A 20718-nucleotide genomic window follows, 5' to 3' on the forward strand; every position below is an offset into this window, starting at 1 on the left:
CAGGGGTAATCCAAAGAGACTCTTCATTCTTCTGAGACCTGCTTCGAGCCCAGAGTCTATGATCGGAGTGTATGTAAATGTTGAATCACAATGACTGCTGGCAGATAAGAAGGCTTGCTTCTGCCATGCTGCGATTCCATCATCCTGCATTTGGATCACGTATCAGTCCCCATTCCACAGCCCCTATGCCACAATCAGCTTTGACACGTATGTGTCAAGTCGAAGACTCGACACTTCAGAATATGCAAGGCCGTCTTATCGTACTGCTCGGTGTGCCTCAAATGGGCAGCAAGCGGGTACACGGCCTTGCAAGCAGTACACAACGCCCGCGGGTGAAGGAGGACTAATAGCTAGTACTTACTGTCGTGCTGTTAGCGACAGCCACCGAGGAGTCTCACTAGTCAATACTTACCAATGTGATGGAGGCGGTCTCTGCACAATACCCCAGCGCTGCATTTCTTCCGTCTCATGCATGTTGATCGGATCCTTGGCTTGGTGGTAGTGCTCGAAGTCGACAATGGAGCAATGCTTCGATTGAGGCTCCCAGAGAATGTTACGCAGGGCGCAGTCGTATGGTGCAATGTCCAGTCGCCATATGTCTCTGTTCATCATCAGTCCGGGCACTCGTCAGGTGTATCTGGTGTAAGTGTCGCGCATACTTTAACAAAGCTACAAATGCATGTCGTATGATCTCCTTGGTTTCATCCTCTAAGCTCCAGAATTTCGTGTCCATGAGGTCTAGTCCCGGCATGAGCGTCATGACAGTGCAAGACACATATCCGCCTGGGTAGTGCCCATCCGCAGGCTGAGGAGAGCACTTCTTCGCAACTAGATGTGGTACACCTTCAAGTCGTGCTTCTCGAAACTTAGACAGTGCCTCCCATTCTGCTAACGTAGTCTCACTTGGTCCAGGTAGAGGTTCTGTCGGATCATTTGATGCAGGTCTCGGAGGCACTCTAGCATTGTCAGATCATTCTAGTCGCACCCGTACGTCCCCTATCGCAGCTCGCCACTTACTGTACCTTGACTTTCATGATGAACGTCTGCTGCTCGCTATCATCGGACGAGGAAGCGCTGATCGATGAACGCCGACAGAGGTACAAAATACGAGCTTCGCCAGGGTCGCGTCTGTAGTCTGTTATTGATCGTTGACGTTCATAGTGGTGTCCATCAATCTCGACCACTCGATCCAAGAATTTATCAGGATTTGGCAATGCCTGAGTCTCGCCATTGGTGTTGGATTCCATGAAGTCGCAGCTATATCTCCAACAGACATCGAGTGCTAGATCAAATCTTATATGTTGTTGTGTGACTAGAGTAAAGCGATATCGTCGGGAATAAGCTTACGGTGTCATCCTCTAGTGCGAAGTGTAGATGGTGCGTGGAAGTTGACGAGAGACATCAGAAGACATTCCTTCGTTCATCGACATCATTCGAAAGACGTTGCTGCAGAAATTGACAGAGCCTGTACTCAGCAGAAGGAGGAGAGTATGCCACATTGAGATCACTATAATCTACATCCACTGCGCCTTACTCCCAGGTATTGTCGCAGCCTGTGCTACGCTACATTATTGCCCATCCTCATCATCATAACACACTGGATCAATTACTGCAATAACACGTAACTCAACGGGATGCCGATGGACGACCCGATGATATGCGGCAACCATTTCTCACTTCCATTCCTGTAGCACCACCATGCATCGACGCCACCACCAATCATACCAGTCGCCAGAATCGTGCCAACTGCTTTCCTCTGCCCTTGTAGGGTCAAGGCCAGCATAGCTGCGCCAATCCACATGTTCCTACCTCCCACGATAGGGAACATGATGGCTCGGTCTTGGTTGGTCACGATTTTACCTGCGAATTGCTTTGCCCCTGTCTGTGCTTCAGTACCAGATAAAGTCTTGGAGAGTTGTCTCGTTGAAGTGATGACCCTACCTTCCATGGGCTGGAGTTGCGCTTGCAGGCCGATGCCAAACATCATCGCGCCAAGCAGTCCGGCAGCGTAGTCTGCGATCTTGATGTATTGTTCCATCGCTGGCGATGCAGAGTGTCGATTCTGCGTTGTTGACGATTTGCGGAGTATCTGCGCTCGAGGCGTCCGTGTGTCCACGACGAGTGGGACTTCAACGTCAAGGTAGCGGTGCTGCGTTCAACAAATAGCAATAGGAAGGATATGCATTGACTGCATTCGGAAGGCAATTGGACCGACCAAAGTTACCCGGACCGGCTAATTCGGCAGCCAGTTCAATGTTAGCCACAACTCTCTAGGTCATGCCGAAGCTGTGTTGATGCCTCAGGTCGATAGTGATATGAAAGGTAGATAGTGATATGAAGGGTAGAACGGTAGTCGTACTCGATGGCGCGATGTATGTTTTGCTGGGCTACGTACAGTCACCGATAGCGAGACGCAGATGAAGTCCTCACGTCGACGGATTGTGTCTTGTCAGATCGAGCATTCTAGAGAGCTCAGTTCCTCACCACGCTAGCTTGTCCTCTGAAGAAGTCACAGCCACTACTCGCCCAAAAGTCTTGCACAGGACCAATCATGGTATAGTTCACATCCATCACGATGAAGTTGGAGGAGCCCTGCAGGTTATATGCAGGCCAGTACGGCTTGGTCGCATTGCTGAAGGACTGCTGGTTCGGATCTTGATTGATGGCAAAGGAGAGGTACCAATCTTTCATGATCAGAGCTAGCGTGGCATTGTTGATAGTGCTTGCGTTCGTGTTATGCAGGAAAGGCCTCGTGGCGCCATGTAGCTCCGTGCCAGCGTTGAACACGAGTTTATACGCTGGTAGACCAGCATCTGAAACCGCGCTCGCCATGTAGTAGGTGGGGCAATTGATGATGTAGTCGCCGTATATTGTTTGACGTTGGAAGAGGGTCGAGTTGAAGGCGCTCGCTGGATATACCTCGTATAGTCGGGTAAAGAACGAATTCTTAGCGTACGGGAACAGAAACTGCAAGTCGGCCGTTTCCTCCATGATGGTTCGCTGGCTTTGATTACTGAAGAGGAAACCCTCGTAGCCTTCGGTGTCCACAAGGAGTGGGACCTTGGTGAAATGACCATTGGCAAGCTCGCGAGATGGGAAGTCACGGACCTGCGCGATATCAGCTCGCTACTCAGATTGTTTCATGGTGAGTTCTGCTTACAGTCTGTCCGTCTATGGTAGGACCATACCAGTAGTCGCCAAATGCATACAGTTGCGGATGGTTCCGATAGCCGTTGACCAAGGCAAGCTGTTGACCAACATTCAGCTGTGTCTCGTTGATGGTCCGCAGACATGCTAAGTCGGCACAGCGAGTGGCGTTCAGCAATTCCCGGAACTGGATCTCTAGCACACTATTGTTATGGTACTCTTGTACCCAAGGTCGTTCCGAGATGACAGCTTGGAATGGAGGATTGTCTTCACCACCGTACAGGATCATCTGGTTGAGTACTGCGCCACCTCCTGCAGAGCCACCGAAGATAGTCACCCTCGCAGGGTCACCACCAAAAAATCTGACATTTCTTTGCACCCACTGTAGTGCGGCCCGCTGATCAAGTAGACCCGCGTTCGCTATTCCATTGTCTCGGACTTCAGAGCCAGCCAGGAATCCAAAGGCACCGAGTCGGTATTGAATGCTTACGTAGATCATGTTACCCGCAGACTGATTCACCAACGCATAGCCGGGATATGATTCCGCATTCCCGCCAGCATATCCGCCACCATGGATCTGTACCATTACAGGCAGCGAGGAGCTTGCGGGTTTTGCGGGTACTAGGACATCGAGCAACAAGCAGTCCTCTTGGCCAGACTGAACAGGTATGCTGCTGGTGTTGGTGATGTTCCAGTAAGGTGTGGTCTGGACGCACTGAGGTCCTTGCTGAGTAGCATCTATGACCGTCGCTCGGTCGTAGCCGTTGTTGTACTCGATGGGTCGTGGTGCCTGCCACCTCAGCTCCTTGGTTGGAGATGCTGCATAGCGTAGACCAAAGTATGTTGTCACGCCGAAAGTGTCGTTAGGTATGCCTCTGTATTGCGCGTACCCCAGATCCACAACGTTTTGCGCGGTCGCGAACGTCGCACTTAAAGCTGCCAATGCAACCACTGGTCTCATGTTGGAGGTGATATAGTTGCTCTACAAACAGTATAAGGTTCTGAAGGAAGCAAAGGCTTGTTGGTCCGATCATACCAACGCTCTGTGGCATGTCCGAACGTCATCATCGTGCTTGGACAGCAGATGAGCGGTGATCCATCCTTTGACGTACCTACGTCAGTGTATCCTCTCTAGTTCCGGCTGCCTTTCGTGGTAGACGTAGATCCTTGGAAAACAGCCGTCGGTAGTGGAGAACGAGCCATGCAAGTAGGCGGGGTAATATGTCACGCAATACGGTGGCCATCTGCAAGGTTTAACAAAAGTCGAGATACTTGTGATCCATCAGCCTCCATGTAAGGTAATGCTTGTGATGACTGTACGATCTGCTCAGTGATATGTGCTATCAGTGCAGGCTCGACTGCTTGTGTGCCGGCTATGCCATATTCTTCATAAGGGTGCGAAGAGCCGTGTATTGGACCAGGGCTGTGGCCTGTTTACATTGATCAAATAGACCCCGGAGTGGCAGGCGAATACGACGGTCCTGACATATGGACTGGAGGGGCACTGGGTTGCTTCCCAACAGACGTTCCAGCAATTATGGCCTTGTGGGCTGCCACAGGACTGGCATCGCGGGTGGCCACAACCACTGCCACCCCAACCAACCATAACATAAGTACGCTTCATGTTTCGCTGATTGATCCGGGTAATCGTAGAGTCATCCTTCGGTAGATGGTTGGCTGAAACGCATTTGGAAGGAGGGGCAGCAACTTGAGTTCATCTGTACGCGGTGGAGCGTGCACTGAGTTTTGGGTACAAATAGTACTCCGTTGCTCTCCACGGCTAATTATGAGACCCTCCACTTTCCAGACCACATCGTGGTGCTACATGTATTTGTAAACGAGACCTTTTTGAAGCGGCCCACGGACAGGCAGGAGCCGGAAAGGCTTCAAGGGACGCACCCGACATCTGTCTTCGTAACACCGCCTCATAGGGTCCACCATGACACGAAACAATGAGGATCGCTTCGACACTATTCAATCGTCCAGCAGGGCTTCAAACAACGCACACTCTCCTAGATGGACCGGCGTGCGATCTTTCAAGGCCTGAGCGTAACTTCCACAGTATAGGCAGTACGATCAACTGCTGGTCTTTGGAAAGATCTGTCTCATACCGCAACAGCGCCGAGATCTTGAGCACGATTCTAGTCCGGCCATTTGCAAATGGCTCGTATGATCAATCTCGTGGCATATACTTCTTCATCATCATATCATGAAAGCGTATAGTGCATTGATGGAATGTCCGTTTAGGCTGCCAGCGATATGGAAATATCCGCTCCGCCAGATCGTGGCTCATGCGTATGTGCAGGCCCATTGGCATGGCCGCCATGATGTTCTCTAGGACTCACTTCTCCGGTGATGTTCAGTACACAAGCTGCAGATGCAAATGGACGACAGCGTACACCACTACTAACAATCTACCTCCATCACGAGTGCATAGAGTTCTTTTGACCTTCGACAATTCTATCAACGACCTTGGAGGAAATCTATGAACGTTCGTGCGCCTCCTGTGGTATAATGGGCAAGTCGATGTATCAAGGCTGCCTCCTCGTGCACGTAAGTCATAATGCCATTCGCGAACATCTGCTCTCTACCCTGACCCACTGCGACCCGATCTTAGGGATGATGCCATCCGCGTTGCCAATGGTCCGGGATGCAAACAAATATTTCGAGAAGCGGGTGGATTCTTCCGTGGTCAAAGGAAATGATTTCTTACTTCTTGGTAGATACATGAATGGATTTGGGTTTGCTTCGACTGCTCAGCGCAGTGGCGTGTCCATGAAGTTTACTAACACAATCGTCGAGCCATGGCCTCTTAAAATGAAGCTGCAACCACCGCAAGCGGGAGCGGGGGAGGATGTTCGGAAGCGTCTGGCGTCGGACCATGTTGGCACAGAGCCATACGTTGAGTGGAAGCGGAACGACTGAGACAAGGATACGGCACAGGCTGCGAGGTCAGTGACAACAGGGCCAGGCTTCATCGAAATGCTCATAGCGATAGTAGCAGGCGATTCGGACAAAGCAAGACACGAAAGCATGAAGCTTGATGAGCGGGCTGTGATTGCTGCGTCGCAGTGCGTGGTGGCGCCTCAATGATATTGTGCTTGCTTGCTTTATCTATTGCTAGTCACGCCGGCCATTCACCAAAGTTCGTATTTTTCCTCTCTACATATACCCAAGCACAAGCTCCGCCACCTTTCACGAATCGTCGGCCTCTTACCTGTACCCCTCGCTTACTATAGGTGTAGCGGGCCACTCACGAGAGCAAGGGACCCGTGGCATCTCTGAGTGAGTGTGCACAGCGTCTCCGTGGAGGAGACATATCAAGACGGCATTCACATGGGCGTGACAGCGCAAGCATTCACCAACAAGCTCGGACTAGAAGGGCCGCATGACTCGAAGGCTTTGGCCGACGATTTCTCAGTATATAAACCTTTCCACTCAGCACTTCCAAGACTTCTCAACGACCACAACCTTGGAAAATCGCATCTTCACACAACAGTACATTGTCATCGGCTCGTCACAGGGATGACATCGCCTCTTTCGCTGGCCGTAACATACAAAGCCAAGCCCAAGATGGCCACCATCAGTCTTGGTCAGGCTTCTCCGACGCGACCACTTTGTTTCGATGACGGCGACGTAGTTGTGCAGCTAGGCGAGGACGTGAAGAAGCACTTATTGATCCACAAGCACATTCTCAAAGTCGCTATGCCTCCACTAGCAGCAGCAGTTGGGCGGTGGAGCGGAGCTGTCACGATCACGCATCCGCAAACGATGAAGGATGTTACGGTCCACTCCCTCGTCTTGGAGTTGAAGGATACCGTATATGAGCTGGTTGCGAAGGTAAGACTATTCTTGTACTTCAAATGGGGAGCGCATTCACTAATGCTACTGCAGAAGCCGGACCTGGATCCGGGCATCTCGAGCCTGTTTGCCGCGGCACAAATTGTCAACGGAGAGAACGAGGGCGGAAGTGAGGATGACATCCCGCCTGCTGCAATCCGCATCCATCAGCATGAGATCCTGGGGGCTGGACTTCCTACTCGCACGGAGACCCGCACCTCCACTCCCGGCTACCATACTCACGACAACGCTCAAGAGTCACTCACACAATCACATGCCGTCACCCCCCTATACACACTATTCGGCATGGTATATAAGACAGTCGATCCCACCATGCTCGCAGAGCACACCACCTACGAGGGCCTCGCCGATCTGGTCGAGTACGCAGAGGTGTACATGTGTCTCCACCTCGTCGCCGATCAAATCCGTACATGTCTCCTGGCGAAGCTGGACTTGTGGCAAGACGTCAAGCAGCAGCCTCTCTTCCACCTCGCTCTAGCCATCCGCCTTCGCTGCGAGGAAACCTTCGCCGACTCCCTTCGCCACCTCGCCGGCCGTGGCACACACTATTCACATCTCGTCGAGGCTGGACTCGACGAAGGCGAAGCTGCGGCACTGACGTAAGATCTTCGCGAGAGCTTGGGTGATGAGGTCGAGAAGGTCATGGCCCGCATCCGTCAGCTTTTCATGACCGATTACGTCGCACGCAGTAACAGAACTCGGCCAGATCTCCCCGTCGGCACGACCTTCGTCGCATCCTCATGGGACATTGGGAAGACTGCGCAAGAGAAGGCAGAGTGGCTGGCCAAATGCGCCTACCGTGACTGGTTCGATCAGGCTTTGGCCGGCGAACCCCACAGCCCTCACATTCGGAAATGCAAGTATGCCTACAGTGACCTCAGCATTACAGCAGACTTCCAGCCCATGACCCTTCGACGTGTCCTGGAGAAGATCGACTTAGCAGCCAAGACGAACAGCCGTCGCGCACCACTCGAGTACGACACCGCGGAGCGACTCGTTGGCGAATTTAACCTCGAAGAAGGTGCTGATATATCATCAACTCACATCATCGAGCAGACAATCGCACGCCTTAACCGATCGGTCGCTAGGATTGCCGCACCGTACCTGGGTGGCCCTCAAGTCACCATCGCAAGCGACCGACCTACGCATGACACCTACACTCAGCGTTGTGCCGCTGGTCGCCACGGCGGTCAAGGCGAGGACACTTGTTCCAACGCTCAGGAATCTATGAGTCGTGATCGTGGTGGTTTGGGCGAGCAGGACCATGCCGCCATAGCGAAGGACGACAAGGGCTGCTGCTACTTCACCTACTTCACGATCCTCGACGAGCAGATCCCGTGGCGTAGTGAGCCGGCATGGGAGCCCTTCCACCTGCATGGCCTCAAACTTGCATCGCAAGAGTGGCTCAAGGCGGTGGGTATTGCAGGTACTGGCGAAGAGCAGGATGAATCTACCGAGGCGACCACATTCCAGCCACGTGGAGGGCCTGAGGCGTAAGCTTGAGCAGGGGTCGTTCCCGGACAGCGATAAAGGAGGTGTCTGTGGTCGGAAGCATGGCGTTAAAGCTCAGAATAGATCGAAGGTGAGATGAGAAGTGCGAGTGGGCGGTTCTGCTCCCGGAGACGGAAAGTAGGTCAGATAGATTAACACACGCATATGATGAAGCGAGTGAACGGCCTGCGTTGTCTGAGTACCTACGATGTTGCAAAGGTCTGTAAAGACATTGATCAGCAGGCCGTATTAGGGATTCGACTCCGGACTGATCGACGTGGCATGCAAGTACTCACGCCGTAGTATCTCAGCTTGAGGGAAGGCTCCAAGAGAAAAAGGAACAAGAAAAGAGAAGATGAAAGCCCGAAGAAGATACTAAAAGTTGTGCGTGGTCGGCTGATGGGAATCCCCATAGACAACCAGAAGAGGCCTCGTCAAGGCTTTGCAGGGCATACGTCGACTCATCTCATACCACGCGACAAAACGCCTGTTACCTGTCTGCCTCCCTGCGAACATGCTGGCCAGTAAGCGCCCAGTCCCATAACAGCCCATCGAACGCCTCTCCAAGCAAACCCCAAGTAAAAAAAGAGCCACCTCAATGCGCCCCAACCTCCAAATCCACCGCACTCTCGTCCCGCCTCACAGTCAAATCGCTCCACCCATCTACATTCTCCACCACCAACCCCTTCTCATTCGCCAAATGCAACAAGCAAATAAACCCATAACTCGTCGAAATATCCTGCATTTGTTGCTTCGGGTAGACATGCTGGAGGTTATTCATAATACTCGTGAAATTCAACGTCCCGGAGTCGGATTGTGGGAGGACGGGGGGGAGATGTTGGTGTTGGCGGGCTGATGGGGTGGTGGGGATAGGCTGTGATTTGTCTAAGACAGGAGAAATGTCAGTGCAGAGCTCTCTCAAGGCAAGATAGAGAGAGAGAGAGAGAGAGGGGAAGAGAGTAAAGGGTGATGGTAAAGAGCATGAGGAAGACGTACCCTCGAACCCAATCCCCAACCACATATTCTCCTTCAACCGCCGCACATCCACCTTCTTCGCCACGCGCGCATACTGCACATACTCCGGCCTCAAACGCCTGGACTGCGTGACCAGCTGCGCACCAAACGCACCACCGCCACCATCCACCCCTTGCGGGGCAGACCCACCACCAGCAACCACATCATCGATCCCCGCCCCCTGCGGTCCCGCATCCCCAGCAGCCATCCCCATATCGTCCAGACCAGGCGAGAAATGCTCCCGGGCATCGGCAAAGGAGTCCTCGTCAGCCATATCCGCTCCACCGCCAGGTAAAGGAAGATTATCGTCAGCGAAGAAATCGGCATCGTAATTCCCGTGCACACCTCCCACCACGTCATCGTCATCCATAGGATGTCTCGCCACCGGCCCGCCTACACCAACCCCACCCGCCTGCTGCGCCCAATACACCTCATCGACCTCGCCATCCTGATCCCTCCTCCCAACCCCCCCGGCCCTGCGTGAACCAATCTTCGCCTTCGGCTTGAGGAATAATCGCAACAAATCCTCCGAATGGAAATGTTTATCATCCGGCAACAAATTCTGGCCCCTACTCCTCCACTGATTCCTCGGCAGCGTAATCTGACTCGCGCTACTCGCCTTCGTATACAACAGACTTGCCAACTCGGCACCCATCTCAGCCTCGAAATCAATCTCAAACGGTTCCTTTTCCTTCCGGACTCGAGGTGGAGCAGAGGCTGCTTTCCTCGCTTCCTTTATCCGGCCGATTTTCCAGTGTTCGGGCCCCGCCCAATTTTGATGTAAAGCCGTGTCGAAGTAATTCAGGATGTTTTCTTGTTCCTTTTCGGTGCCCGTGCGGTGTTGGAGTGTCACGCCGTAGGTTGCATTGTTCGTGTCGAAGGTGCCGACTTCGCCTCCGTGGTCGTCGGCGCCGCCTTCTGCTCCTGCTAGGGCATCGTGGACGCGCATTTGGGGTGCTAAGGCAGCATCACGAGCCCAGGCTTCGCCGCCTTCGCCAAAGCCCGTTGTGGGTGGGAGGTCGAATTCGCCGGCGCCTAAGTCATCGTCGTCATCCACGTAGCCGGGTACGTCGTCGTGGATGGGCATGTCAGGGTTGTCGTTGTTCAGAGTCTCTGGGTGTTCGTCTCGCCAATTCTCGGGTGCTTTGAGGAAAGGTAGATCCGGTGAGCCATCGCCTGCGCCCAGTTCGAACGTCTTGAGGGAGGGACAGATGTCCTGTTCGTCCAGCCGTGCGAGATCAGGGAAGAATCTTGCTCCCAACCCAGTCACATCCACCGGCCCATCTTTCAGCACTTCTTCCTCCGCCATTGCCTCCTCACCCTCAGGCTCCATACTGTCCCGTCTACTCTCCTCCTCAGTCTCCTGCACATCATCGCTACTATCGAAGACGATGCGACCAGTAGAGTCAATAGCCAAGTGGTTCATCAGCAAACCCTTCGGACCACCTTCATCGAAATCCGCGGCCGCTTTCTTGAACAATGGATCAACGGAAAACTCCAGCTCCATCTTCTTCAACCTCAACTGATCAAAATGGTTTACCAACGTCGCCTCAGCAGACCTACTAGCCTTCTTCCGCGTCTTCTTCTTCCCCTCCCCATCCTCCTCCCCATCCTCCTCCTCACCCTCTCCCTCCCCATCATCACCCTCCGCACCCCTCCCCTTCTTCCTCCCCCCACTATCCGCCAAGCCACTCAACAACCTCCCCGTCTCCGTGGCCACACTATCCACGCGACTCGTATAAATCTTCACACACCCATCAAGCGTACAACTCGCCTTTTGGAAATTCACCCCATCCCCCTCCCGCAACAGACTCATATCATGGAAATAGTCAATTAGGGCGAAATTCCAACTATTCGCCGCATTGATCTTGTTATCCGTCGCCATCTTCATCCACTCCTCGAAGTTCGCCAAGATGGGCACGCGTTTCATGGGCGTGACCGCGTTGCCGACGACACCAACACCAACACCATACTGTCCGCCACCGTCATCTTGACTTGGAGTGAGCGGTCCATCGCCACCCAACGACTTCCGTTTCCGCACGGGCGAGGCAGCAGCTTTCAGCTGATCGGCTTGTTTCGCCGCCAATTGTTTGCGTGACTGCAGCCTTTGCGCTTTCTCGTCATCGTCGTCGTTGAGTGGGATTTGGACTCGGACTCGTTTGACCGGTGATTCGGCATATGATGGATTCGCGGCACTCGCCCGGACACGAGGCATATTTGTGGTTGTGATGCGCTGGTGTCGGAAGAGAGTTGTGATGTCGTTGTTGTTGACTCGCGTAAACAAACGGAAGGCGCAAATCGAAAGCGGGACGCGACCCAACCCAAATCGCGCTTTCCTTCCGCGGGCAAGCTTGCGCCACACTGGAGCTGATAGAGTAACGTGGCGTCGACAACCGTCACTGCTATCAAGAGCCAAGAGCCAAGAGCCCAAGACGCTACCAACCAAGTCTACCGTCTATCCTGCTTCACTGCCATTAAGCAACTGTAGAAGATTGCTTGTGCCTTTCCTTGTATATTAGTTGGAATAGCAACACAGCATGCAGTCCCGATGTCGTCGAGACCATCCCCACCCTCAGCTCAGAAACGAGCCCCCCCTACATCACCACCACCTCGCCGGATGAAACGAGCGCGATACCGAGGCGCGCGAGCCTTTTACCTCACCCTCCTACTCGGCGCATGTCTATTCGCCTACAGTAGATTCACTCTAAATAATCATGCACGTGACAAAATCATCTCCCGCCGAAGCGATCAACCCCCCCTCCACCCCCAATCCGCCGACGAAGACTGCCGCTTCGTGCACAAATCCGCGGACCAATGCCACTACATCCACCACCGCTGCCCCACCGACGACGCCGCCTTCACCTTCCTACTAGACATCTACTACTGCCAGCTCCCCCACCTCCACATCCTCGCCATCATCCTGCTATGGCTATGGCTCGGTCTCCTCTTCAGCACAATCGGAATAGCCGCCAGCGACTTCTTCTGCATAAATCTGAGCACGATCGCGAGTATCCTCGGCATGAGCGAGAGTATGGCTGGGGTCACGTTCTTGGCGTTTGGGAATGGGAGTCCCGATGTCTTTTCCACTTTCGCCGCCATGAGCTCGAATAGTGGGAGTCTTGCGGTGGGAGAACTCTTCGGCGCAGCTGGCTTTATTACCGCGGTTGTGGCGGGGAGTATGGCGCTGGTGCGACCATTTCACGTAGCAAGGAAGAGCTTCATACGGGATGTGGGATTCTTCGCCGTCGCGGCGGCGTTTAGTATGGTGTTCTTGTGGGATGGCAGATTACAGTTATGGGAGTGCATTGCTATGGTGGCGTTTTACATCATCTATGTCGCATTCGTGGTGGCGTGGCATTGGTGGATTGGGAGGAGACGGAGGAGAAGAGAGAAGGAGGCAGCTGCTCGAGGACACTTCCTTGCGCCAGGCGATGAGTTGGATGTGGAAGGCGAATACCATGATGACCCCGAAGAGGCCGCGGCAGCGAGACGGTCGAGCGTGCATCGCGGCGTGTCAATCGAAGACTGGTCCGCGCTAGAAAATGCAGGACCACCATATGTAGACGGGGGCCTAGACGAGGACGAAGAAGAAGAAGCCCGCGACCGGTGGATGAGTGAGTTGAGCAGCAACATGCGCCTCACACGCCCCGGAGTCCGATCAAGAAAGAACACGATTAGTAACGTGCGGCCTTCTCTGGTCGGTGCTTTGGAGTTCCAGGCGGTCATGAAGAGTCTGCAGAAGAGTCGGAATATCCAGACCATCCCCCTGCATGCTCGACGCTACTCGGACGATCCTTCTTTTACCACAGCGCAACAGCAGGAACGTATGTCTAGCCTTGAAGATCCGGCTGCACGACCACCGTTTCAAATTACGGTTGATGGGGGCGGGTCACCGGTTGTTGAACGACCTGCGCTGGATTTGGAAGTGCCCAAGTCTGCGCCTGGGAGGATGCGTGCCGTGTCCGCCAACGATGCATCGAGTCTGCAGATTGATCCCGAGTTTGGGAGGTCTTTAACACGAGCGCCGTCTCCAAGTCATAGCCAGAGCGACCTGATCGGTTTTGCGGATACACAGCAGAAGTCACCGACGCACTTGACGATACCTGGTCACACCTCGCCAAGTCTGCAGATCACGCCTGCCGCGCAGGAGCCACAAGACAAGAACGATCTACACATCGACACCTCCATGGCCTCAACCTCCCATCTCACCCCCCAACCAAGCCCAAACATGTTCCGCACAACATCCGACCACTTCGCCCCGAAATCCATCCTCCGCTCCCCCCACACCACTACGGAAACCCCCCACGAATCACCCCGTACAGTCCCCACTGCCCGCTCCCTCCCACGCATCATGATCCCCCGAAGCGCCAGCCACCGCTCCCAAGACTCCTCCCGCGCCTCCTCGCCCTTCCCACGCTACCACGACGATCCCACGGCAACAGCAGGAGGATCCGGAACCATCTCCCGCTCAGCATCAAGTCTCCGCCTCCCCCCACCCTCCATCGCCTCCCCCGAATCCCTCCCCATCTCGCAAAGCGCCGAACAAGAAACCCTCTTCGCCGTCGACCCACCATCACCAAGATGGAAGTACTGGCCTTACACCCTCCTGCCACCACCAGGGGTCATTATCTCGACCTTCTTCCCAACCATTTATCATTGGGGGGGCAAGACGTGGTGGGAGAAGTGTTTGGGGGTTTCGGCTTTGCCGAGCGTGCTTGTTCTGACGCTTACGTTGCCTGTGGTTGAGAATGAGAGTGATAAGGAGGAGGAGGAGGAGGAGGAGGCGGAGGAGGTGGTAGGGGGCCAGAGGAAAGATGGGAGTTATGGGAGTGCGAGGTCGAAGAGTTTGGGTGGGGTGCAGAGTGATGGGGTTGGTGTTGGTGTTGGAGGAGGGAAAGGGGGAGTGAGAGAGGATGTCGTGGAAAATGGAAATGGACATCCGGGTCATACTTCGTTGGAAGTGGGTGCGGGTGTCGCTGGGCTTGCGGCGGACACAGAATGGCATTACCGACACAACGCCGGAGACCACGACACACACCATCACCAAGACAACCACCACCACCACCACTACAACATCGAGCGCACAGCCTCCCCAACACCCCACTACCCCGACCCGCCCACTCCCGAACCCTGGAACCGCTGGCTCACAATCCTCCATCTCTACACCTCCCCCCTCTTCTGCCTATTGGCAATCTACATCCAATACCCGGACGACGACCTAACCCCCCTCTGGCTCCTCCAACCCTCTCTCATCTCCCTCCTCCTCTCCACCACCCTCCTCATCCCGCTCCTCCTTACCACCACCCCAACTTATCGTCCAAGACCCTACATCTACCTCCTCAGCACGGCCGGCTTCATCGTGAGCATAGCCTGGATCTCCACAGTAGCAACCCAAGTCGTCTCCGCCCTCAAAGCCCTCGCAATCTTCTGGAACATGTCCCACGCCATCATGGGCCTGACCATCTTCGCCGTCGGCAACTCCCTCGGGGACTTGGTAGCCGATATCACCGTCGCCCGCCTCGGATACCCCGTCATGGCCCTCTCGGCCTGTTTCGGCGGGCCCATGCTGAATATCCTCCTCGGAATCGGCGTTAGCGGATCCTACATCCTGATCTCGGGGGCGGATGAACGACACCGCGAGCACCCGGGGGAAGACCACCTGCATTTCAAAAGTTATCATATCGATGTTTCTACCACGTTGATTATTTCGGGGGCGACGTTGCTGGTTACGCTCGTGGGACTGTTGGTGGCGGTGCCGATGAATAAATGGGTTTTTGATCGGAAGATTGGGTGGGCGTTGGCGGGACTGTGGGCGGTTAGTACGGTGGGAAATGTGGTGGTGGAGGTTCTGGGGGTGGGGGAGGTTGGTTGAGGGGTGAGGGGAGGTGAGGGAAGGGGTTTGAGGGGTTTGGGTTTGAGGTTAGTGATGGTGGTCATGGTATAATTTTGCAGGGTGTGGCGATTTTTGGTGGGGTTGGGGGTCAGGGAATGATATCCACTTTGTTTGGTCCTGCATTGCATTGCAGAGCGTAGGGACTGTGGTTCTGTCTGGGGGCGTCTGGGTCTGAGTCTTGGATGGATATGTGTACAGTTGTGGTTGTCTTTGGTATCAGTTGCTTGTGTCCAAGGTCTGATTTACCCAGGTACTTGGATGGTAAAACGGTAGAGATATATAAAAGCGACGATGGTGTGCTCAAGAAGTGAGAGTTCCATTGCACCGCCGATTGTGAGCTCTCTCGGCTAACCTACCGATGTCCTCGAGCACTGAGCAGTAGATGTCTTGTCTTCCCCTTTTGTGACTACGACTCTGGTCAAGAGAGCCTTTTCCCAAACGTGCATCACCTTGTTCACGAGGGGATTCACCCGAGGACAGACAGAGCTTGCGAGGCCCGGGTAGGAGATGGGGTAAGCGCAGAGAGACTTGATAAGCACCGGAAGAACGATTCCTGGGTCGTGCTATAGCCAGAAACGGGGCTCGGAGGTAAGATGATCTTGCAAGCGGCCGGTCCTGTCAGCATGTGGCCTTCAGTGATGGATATGGACAGTACGTGCAAATGTGAGAAAGGTCTGAGATTGATAGGCCAGCTGAAACCAAGCTGCCGTAGCTTTTTGATGGTATGATGTCACCGCGGACTCCTGGATTATGTTACACGCACTCCCACCTCACCCGTACATTTTGAGTGACAGGAGTTGATGCTTCACTTCAAGCATCGACATCCATGGCCACTGCAAGATCCATCCATGGCCTCTGCAGTCTCATTCCATAGTCTCTGCAGACTCATCCATAGCTTCCGCATCCACGTCCATGCCCTCCGCAAACTCCTCAGAGCATAGCTTCAACTTTCGCAGGACCAACGTCAGTGCAACGCCCCACAAGGTGCGACCCATGCCATCGACCACAAGATCCTCGACCAGCTCTCTCGTCGTTTCGAGCCCATACCCACTACCCAGCCGCTTGTGCTCCATGATAGCCTGGCGTTTGTGGTAAGTACCAGCATGTGTCCTCCTACACCGTTGAGCTTCTTCTGGTAGTAAAGTGCCTCAGCGCCATCGACGAAACGTGCCTGGACGATGGTACACACCGAACCCCCAGACAATCAGCTTCCAATCGCGGGTGAAAGTTACGAGCCTAGGATTTGAAACATAATTCTCCAGCCATCCAGAGACCACCAGCATGTTCTTCTCACGGAGCACGAAGCTGGCGAGTGCGTCTTCAGGTGGTATGTCAAGGGACTGCTGCGTGGCTTTGTAGAAGATGAGGAGGACGGCTTTGGCGTAGTAGAATGCGTGCATGGGCGAGTCGAAGATGTAGTCACGCAAAATGCGTTCCACGACGGTGCCCCGTCCTTTGTGTAATGGCAAAAGCCAGGCATGCTCGCCCTTCGTGCTGAAGTCGATGAAGAAATGGTCTTTGGCAAGGAAGAAGTGACGTGGCTTGGTGGACGGTGTTGTGGCGAGTGGACCCGCATCTGCCATGGCAGTATCTTGGGCGCCATTAATGGGGGGGGGGAGTCTGTGAGCGTGTTCTCGGGATGGACTGCTAGCTCATTCGCTGGCTCAACCTTAGGATTTAGCCGTCTTTGCGCTTTTCTTGGCTGGAAGCACCGCCTCTGATTCTCCAGATGCCGCCCTGCGACGCGGCTTGCGCTTATCTGTTTTCGTCATGATCAGCCCTGCAGTGGTACCAGAATGTATGAGCAGTCTTGCCTGTCTCTTTCTTCTCGTTCATGGGAGCCGTGGGTTCGGCAGTCGCTATCGCTCCAGCTATGCTGGCAGGCTTGGGCTCTTCCATTGTGGAGGGTCCCAGGGAACGTTCGGGTAGTGTTGAAGGTCACGGTGGCAGGGGTAGCGAACAGCCGAATATATAGGGTATCGAGTAGCGAAGTCCGCGTGACCTGATTTTGACCTCACTTCACCACTTCCCCTTCCTCGAGCAAGCGTACAACTCCGCAAGCAGTAGATTCAGTGTCAGCTTATCTCCGCTTTATTTGTACGACTATAAGGTCAAACATGGGTGAGGAACGACTCGGGAAAGCAAAGACTTCCGCCCAAGTCTGGAGTGTGATTCTTGATCGTTGGGAGAGTTTTCAAGGTATTGTATCACCAGCCAGTGGTATAGTCTTGAATGAGCGACAAGAGAGGCTTGCGAACCAGGAGGTTCGTCTGTGCTGGAATTCCTGATTACTGTGATAGCCAGAGAGAAAGCGGGAACAGCTGTCTGGTAAACTATCTGGACTCCAGCTCCCCAGTACCGCCGGAGATGTCCAAGCTATCAAATTGTGGACCGCGGGCGAACGTTCGACCAAGGGGGTAGAGAAGAACAACTATCATTGCATGCTGCAGCTCGTTACATAATGCTCCATTACGCCTAGACTATGCTACAAACCAGAGATTCCTGCTCAACATGTGCAGAAGGCCCTTCACTGCTGCTTGTTACGCTGCGCCTGACCTTGGCTGCCCATCTCCTTGCTAAAGGCAAAGTATGATACTTCCAGCCCGGCGATGGCGGTAATGCCGACGTAGAGGATGGAGCCAAGGAGGATTGTGACCACGAGGCCCATGAAGATGGCTGCGATGCATGTCAGTGCTAAGCCTACACGCCAAGGACTCTTGTACTCATTGCTTACCGGGCGACAAGAACTTGTACTTCTCGAACAGGGGCAGACTGGCCTGCGCATTGCTCGAGTCGTTGGCATTGGTGGTGAGATCGCGCTTAAGATCTGTGTGCAGCCCAGTTGGGTAAGGCTCGTCCATCTCGTAAGGAGGATGTTGCCTATCTTCGACATTACTTTGTGCCTCTGGCACGCCAGCCAGCATGACGATGTATGATTCTCCCTTGGCCTCGATCGCGGAGAGAAGGCTGTCTATGCTTAAGTCTGCGCCGGATTATTAGTGATGCTCGAAATCACACAGCGCGCATAGCACCCTCACCTGTCGCCTCTAGCTGTCTTCTCCTCCTTGTCGCCGCCGTGGATAGCGCCTCCGCGGCTGGCTGGTATTGAACGCCTTCTCCCGGCTTTCCAGCGCACTTCTCCGCTGCTCGCTCGGCGAGACTGGCCAGATCTCCTCCGATTGTCTCCGAGACCTCATATCGATGTGTGCTCTGTAGAACTGCCAATCGTCTTCGCAACAGAGGTAGCTCCTGATAATCTGCCGCCTTCAAACCTGGTCGTGTCTGTATGATGTGGTGGTCCCATTTGCAACTCGAGATGTATTCGTATGCGGATCGCTCAACGTCGGCTACTCGTGCGAGTTGCTGGCTTCTGGCAAGATCATCTGATAGACTGCTATGCTGTCAGTAGGTTGCTCCCCATGCTTGCTTTTTGGTATAGGTTGGCGTACGACTCGCTGGAGAAGAGGAGGAATGGGCTCGCATCCTTGAAGGCATTCGCGGCACCGGCAGCAGCCAAGACTATGGCGCTTAATCTTGGGAGCAACATGATGTTGTGTGTGAAGTAATATAGATCTGCTTTCTGCTTGATCATGAGCTATCTCGTCCGCATCACCTGTCGCCGCTCGCTTGACGTCACGGTCGAACGTTTCTCCGATCTCCGGCGCATTTCAGATTCACTTGAACTTTTCGGAGCCGAGCACGAGACAGAACATTTTGGACGTACATCTAGACGGCTCAACAGCCATGGGATTTGGCACGAAGAGGCGTCGTATAGACACCAAGCAAGTAGATGCGATCCCTTTCGACCCGGCTGCGAGGAATGAGTACCTCACGGGCTTCCACAAGCGAAAGCAGGCTCGAAAAGAGAATGCGCGAGAGACGGCTATAAAGAAGGAGAAGGAGGAGAAGGTGCTGGAGAGGAAGCAGGTGTGCTCTGCACGGCTGTAGTGTGTCGCGAATGACACATGCTAATTTCATGGCAGCTACGAGAACAACGCAAGCAAGATCTTCAACAGCATCTGGCCGACTACAATGCAGAGCTGAGAAAGCAGAACCCAGATCTTGATGACGAGGAACTAGATACTGCAGAGGTAGACGAAGCTTTGCCAGGTGCTGCGGTTGCGAACGATGTAAAAGACGGAGTAGACGGCCAAGAAGACGAATACGTAGACGAAGACAAATACACAACCGTGACCGTCGAAGCCATGGACGACGATGCTGCAGGAGAAGAAGACGAGGAGAAGGCAGCCGCTGCAAAGGCAGCGGCCGCCGCAGCAGCCATACAAGCCGAAGCCACGCAAAAGAAGAAGCGCATATGGACCAAGGACAAACCGGCCGCGGATGGCAAGCCCAAGCAGAAGAAGCACAAGTTCCGATATGAGAGTAAGCACGAGCGGCAGGAGACGCGGCGGAAGCAGAAGAACAAGAGTCGGGCTGCGCAGGCGAGGAGGGAGAAAGATAAGGGATGAGTGCGTTGGGATCATGCGGAGGGAATATCCGTTGTCTGCATCGTGACAGGAATCTCGACATGACTATCTCGAGGTCAAGAAAGATCTCTCGACGGTCTGGACCTTCAGACTCCTGGTGTCGACTTCATCGGTTCAACAGGCTTCACAGGCCGTCAGAGCCCTGAACGCGGGAAGTCGCACACCATCCTGTCAAGGCCACTCGCCACTTCCGAAGACTTGACTTTCCTGATACGGTCGATGTTACATAGGCTATCAGAGAGAGGGTCTGGAATATTGCGCAGCACGTCTCGTTACATGCTCTGCAGCGGTGCTCGCCATGCAGCAGCATACTGTACGGAACAGCCGTCATGCCATGCGATGCGACGTAGACGTTGTTCGACAGAACAGCTAGAAGGCGGCTATCGTGGCTTTGTGCAAGCTAAGAGGTAGCTTTGGAGCTGCAGCGGAAGTGCGATCAAGCTCGTGGTCTAGACCACTTGCTCAGCTACCCGTCCCATGCTGTGCCGCTTCTGAGATCGGCACGCATCATGACAAGATAAGGTAGATAGCGTGTAGTGTTGCAACAGAAGACGAGTGTGTGTTCATATGACAGACACGCCATACAATCAGTGCTCTGCCTGCAATCTGCTGTTGCCGATTTGACAGTATTCGACTGATGATGGAAGTGTGCATAGATATAGATGGGTCCATTTACGTTCACTTTCGCCTAAGAGACTATCGTTAGGCCGTTAATGCTAGATACAACTGTACTATTCTGTGACCACGCTCGCAACCATCAGCTGTCCGGACAAGTGACGCTGATTTCCAACAGCGTGATTGTAGCTCGTAATCCAGAAGAACGCC

General features: G+C 54.0%; 9 protein-coding genes across 9 annotated transcripts; 3 read left to right on the top strand and 6 right to left on the bottom strand.

Annotated features, from left to right (window-relative positions):
- Positions 1 to 350: 350 nt before the first annotated feature.
- On the bottom strand, positions 351 to 760 carry LTS14_010629 (uncharacterized protein; the record flags this gene model as incomplete). The annotated part of the gene is made up of 3 exons (XM_064843305.1): positions 351 to 360; positions 413 to 601; positions 660 to 760. The coding sequence occupies 3 exons, from the start codon at positions 758 to 760 to the stop codon at positions 351 to 353; spliced, it is 300 nt and encodes a 99-aa protein (XP_064689107.1).
- Positions 761 to 1013: 253 nt separating this feature from the next.
- LTS14_010630 (uncharacterized protein) lies at positions 1014 to 2038 on the bottom strand (the record flags this gene model as incomplete). The annotated part of the gene is made up of 2 exons (XM_064843306.1): positions 1014 to 1257; positions 1611 to 2038. 2 exons carry the CDS (start codon positions 2036 to 2038, stop codon positions 1014 to 1016), a joined length of 672 nt encoding a protein of 223 aa, XP_064689108.1.
- Positions 2039 to 2472: 434 nt separating this feature from the next.
- LTS14_010631 (uncharacterized protein) lies at positions 2473 to 4108 on the bottom strand (the record flags this gene model as incomplete). The annotated part of the gene is made up of 2 exons (XM_064843307.1): positions 2473 to 3108; positions 3161 to 4108. The coding sequence occupies 2 exons, from the start codon at positions 4106 to 4108 to the stop codon at positions 2473 to 2475; spliced, it is 1584 nt and encodes a 527-aa protein (XP_064689109.1).
- A 2612-nt stretch (positions 4109 to 6720) lies between these two features.
- LTS14_010632 (uncharacterized protein) lies at positions 6721 to 8505 on the top strand (the record flags this gene model as incomplete). The annotated part of the gene is made up of 3 exons (XM_064843308.1): positions 6721 to 6987; positions 7042 to 7607; positions 7698 to 8505. The coding sequence occupies 3 exons, from the start codon at positions 6721 to 6723 to the stop codon at positions 8503 to 8505; spliced, it is 1641 nt and encodes a 546-aa protein (XP_064689110.1).
- Positions 8506 to 9094: 589 nt separating this feature from the next.
- On the bottom strand, positions 9095 to 11728 carry LTS14_010633 (uncharacterized protein; the record flags this gene model as incomplete). The annotated part of the gene is made up of 2 exons (XM_064843309.1): positions 9095 to 9384; positions 9496 to 11728. 2 exons carry the CDS (start codon positions 11726 to 11728, stop codon positions 9095 to 9097), a joined length of 2523 nt encoding a protein of 840 aa, XP_064689111.1.
- Positions 11729 to 12061: 333 nt separating this feature from the next.
- On the top strand, positions 12062 to 15385 carry LTS14_010634 (uncharacterized protein; the record flags this gene model as incomplete). The annotated part of the gene is made up of 1 exon (XM_064843310.1): positions 12062 to 15385. The coding sequence occupies one exon, from the start codon at positions 12062 to 12064 to the stop codon at positions 15383 to 15385; it is 3324 nt and encodes a 1107-aa protein (XP_064689112.1).
- An 884-nt stretch (positions 15386 to 16269) lies between these two features.
- On the bottom strand, positions 16270 to 16989 carry LTS14_010635 (uncharacterized protein; the record flags this gene model as incomplete). The annotated part of the gene is made up of 2 exons (XM_064843311.1): positions 16270 to 16538; positions 16596 to 16989. The coding sequence occupies 2 exons, from the start codon at positions 16987 to 16989 to the stop codon at positions 16270 to 16272; spliced, it is 663 nt and encodes a 220-aa protein (XP_064689113.1).
- Positions 16990 to 17933: 944 nt separating this feature from the next.
- Positions 17934 to 18953, bottom strand: LTS14_010636 (uncharacterized protein; the record flags this gene model as incomplete). The annotated part of the gene is made up of 4 exons (XM_064843312.1): positions 17934 to 18082; positions 18141 to 18389; positions 18445 to 18797; positions 18856 to 18953. 4 exons carry the CDS (start codon positions 18951 to 18953, stop codon positions 17934 to 17936), a joined length of 849 nt encoding a protein of 282 aa, XP_064689114.1.
- A 197-nt stretch (positions 18954 to 19150) lies between these two features.
- On the top strand, positions 19151 to 19875 carry LTS14_010637 (uncharacterized protein; the record flags this gene model as incomplete). The annotated part of the gene is made up of 2 exons (XM_064843313.1): positions 19151 to 19333; positions 19390 to 19875. 2 exons carry the CDS (start codon positions 19151 to 19153, stop codon positions 19873 to 19875), a joined length of 669 nt encoding a protein of 222 aa, XP_064689115.1.
- Positions 19876 to 20718: the final 843 nt, after the last annotated feature.

The sequence above is a fragment of the Recurvomyces mirabilis genome, assembly GCF_035927965.1.
Source record: "Recurvomyces mirabilis strain CCFEE 5264 chromosome Unknown scaffold_46, whole genome shotgun sequence".
Taxonomy (NCBI): Eukaryota; Fungi; Ascomycota; class Dothideomycetes; order Mycosphaerellales; family Teratosphaeriaceae; genus Recurvomyces; species Recurvomyces mirabilis.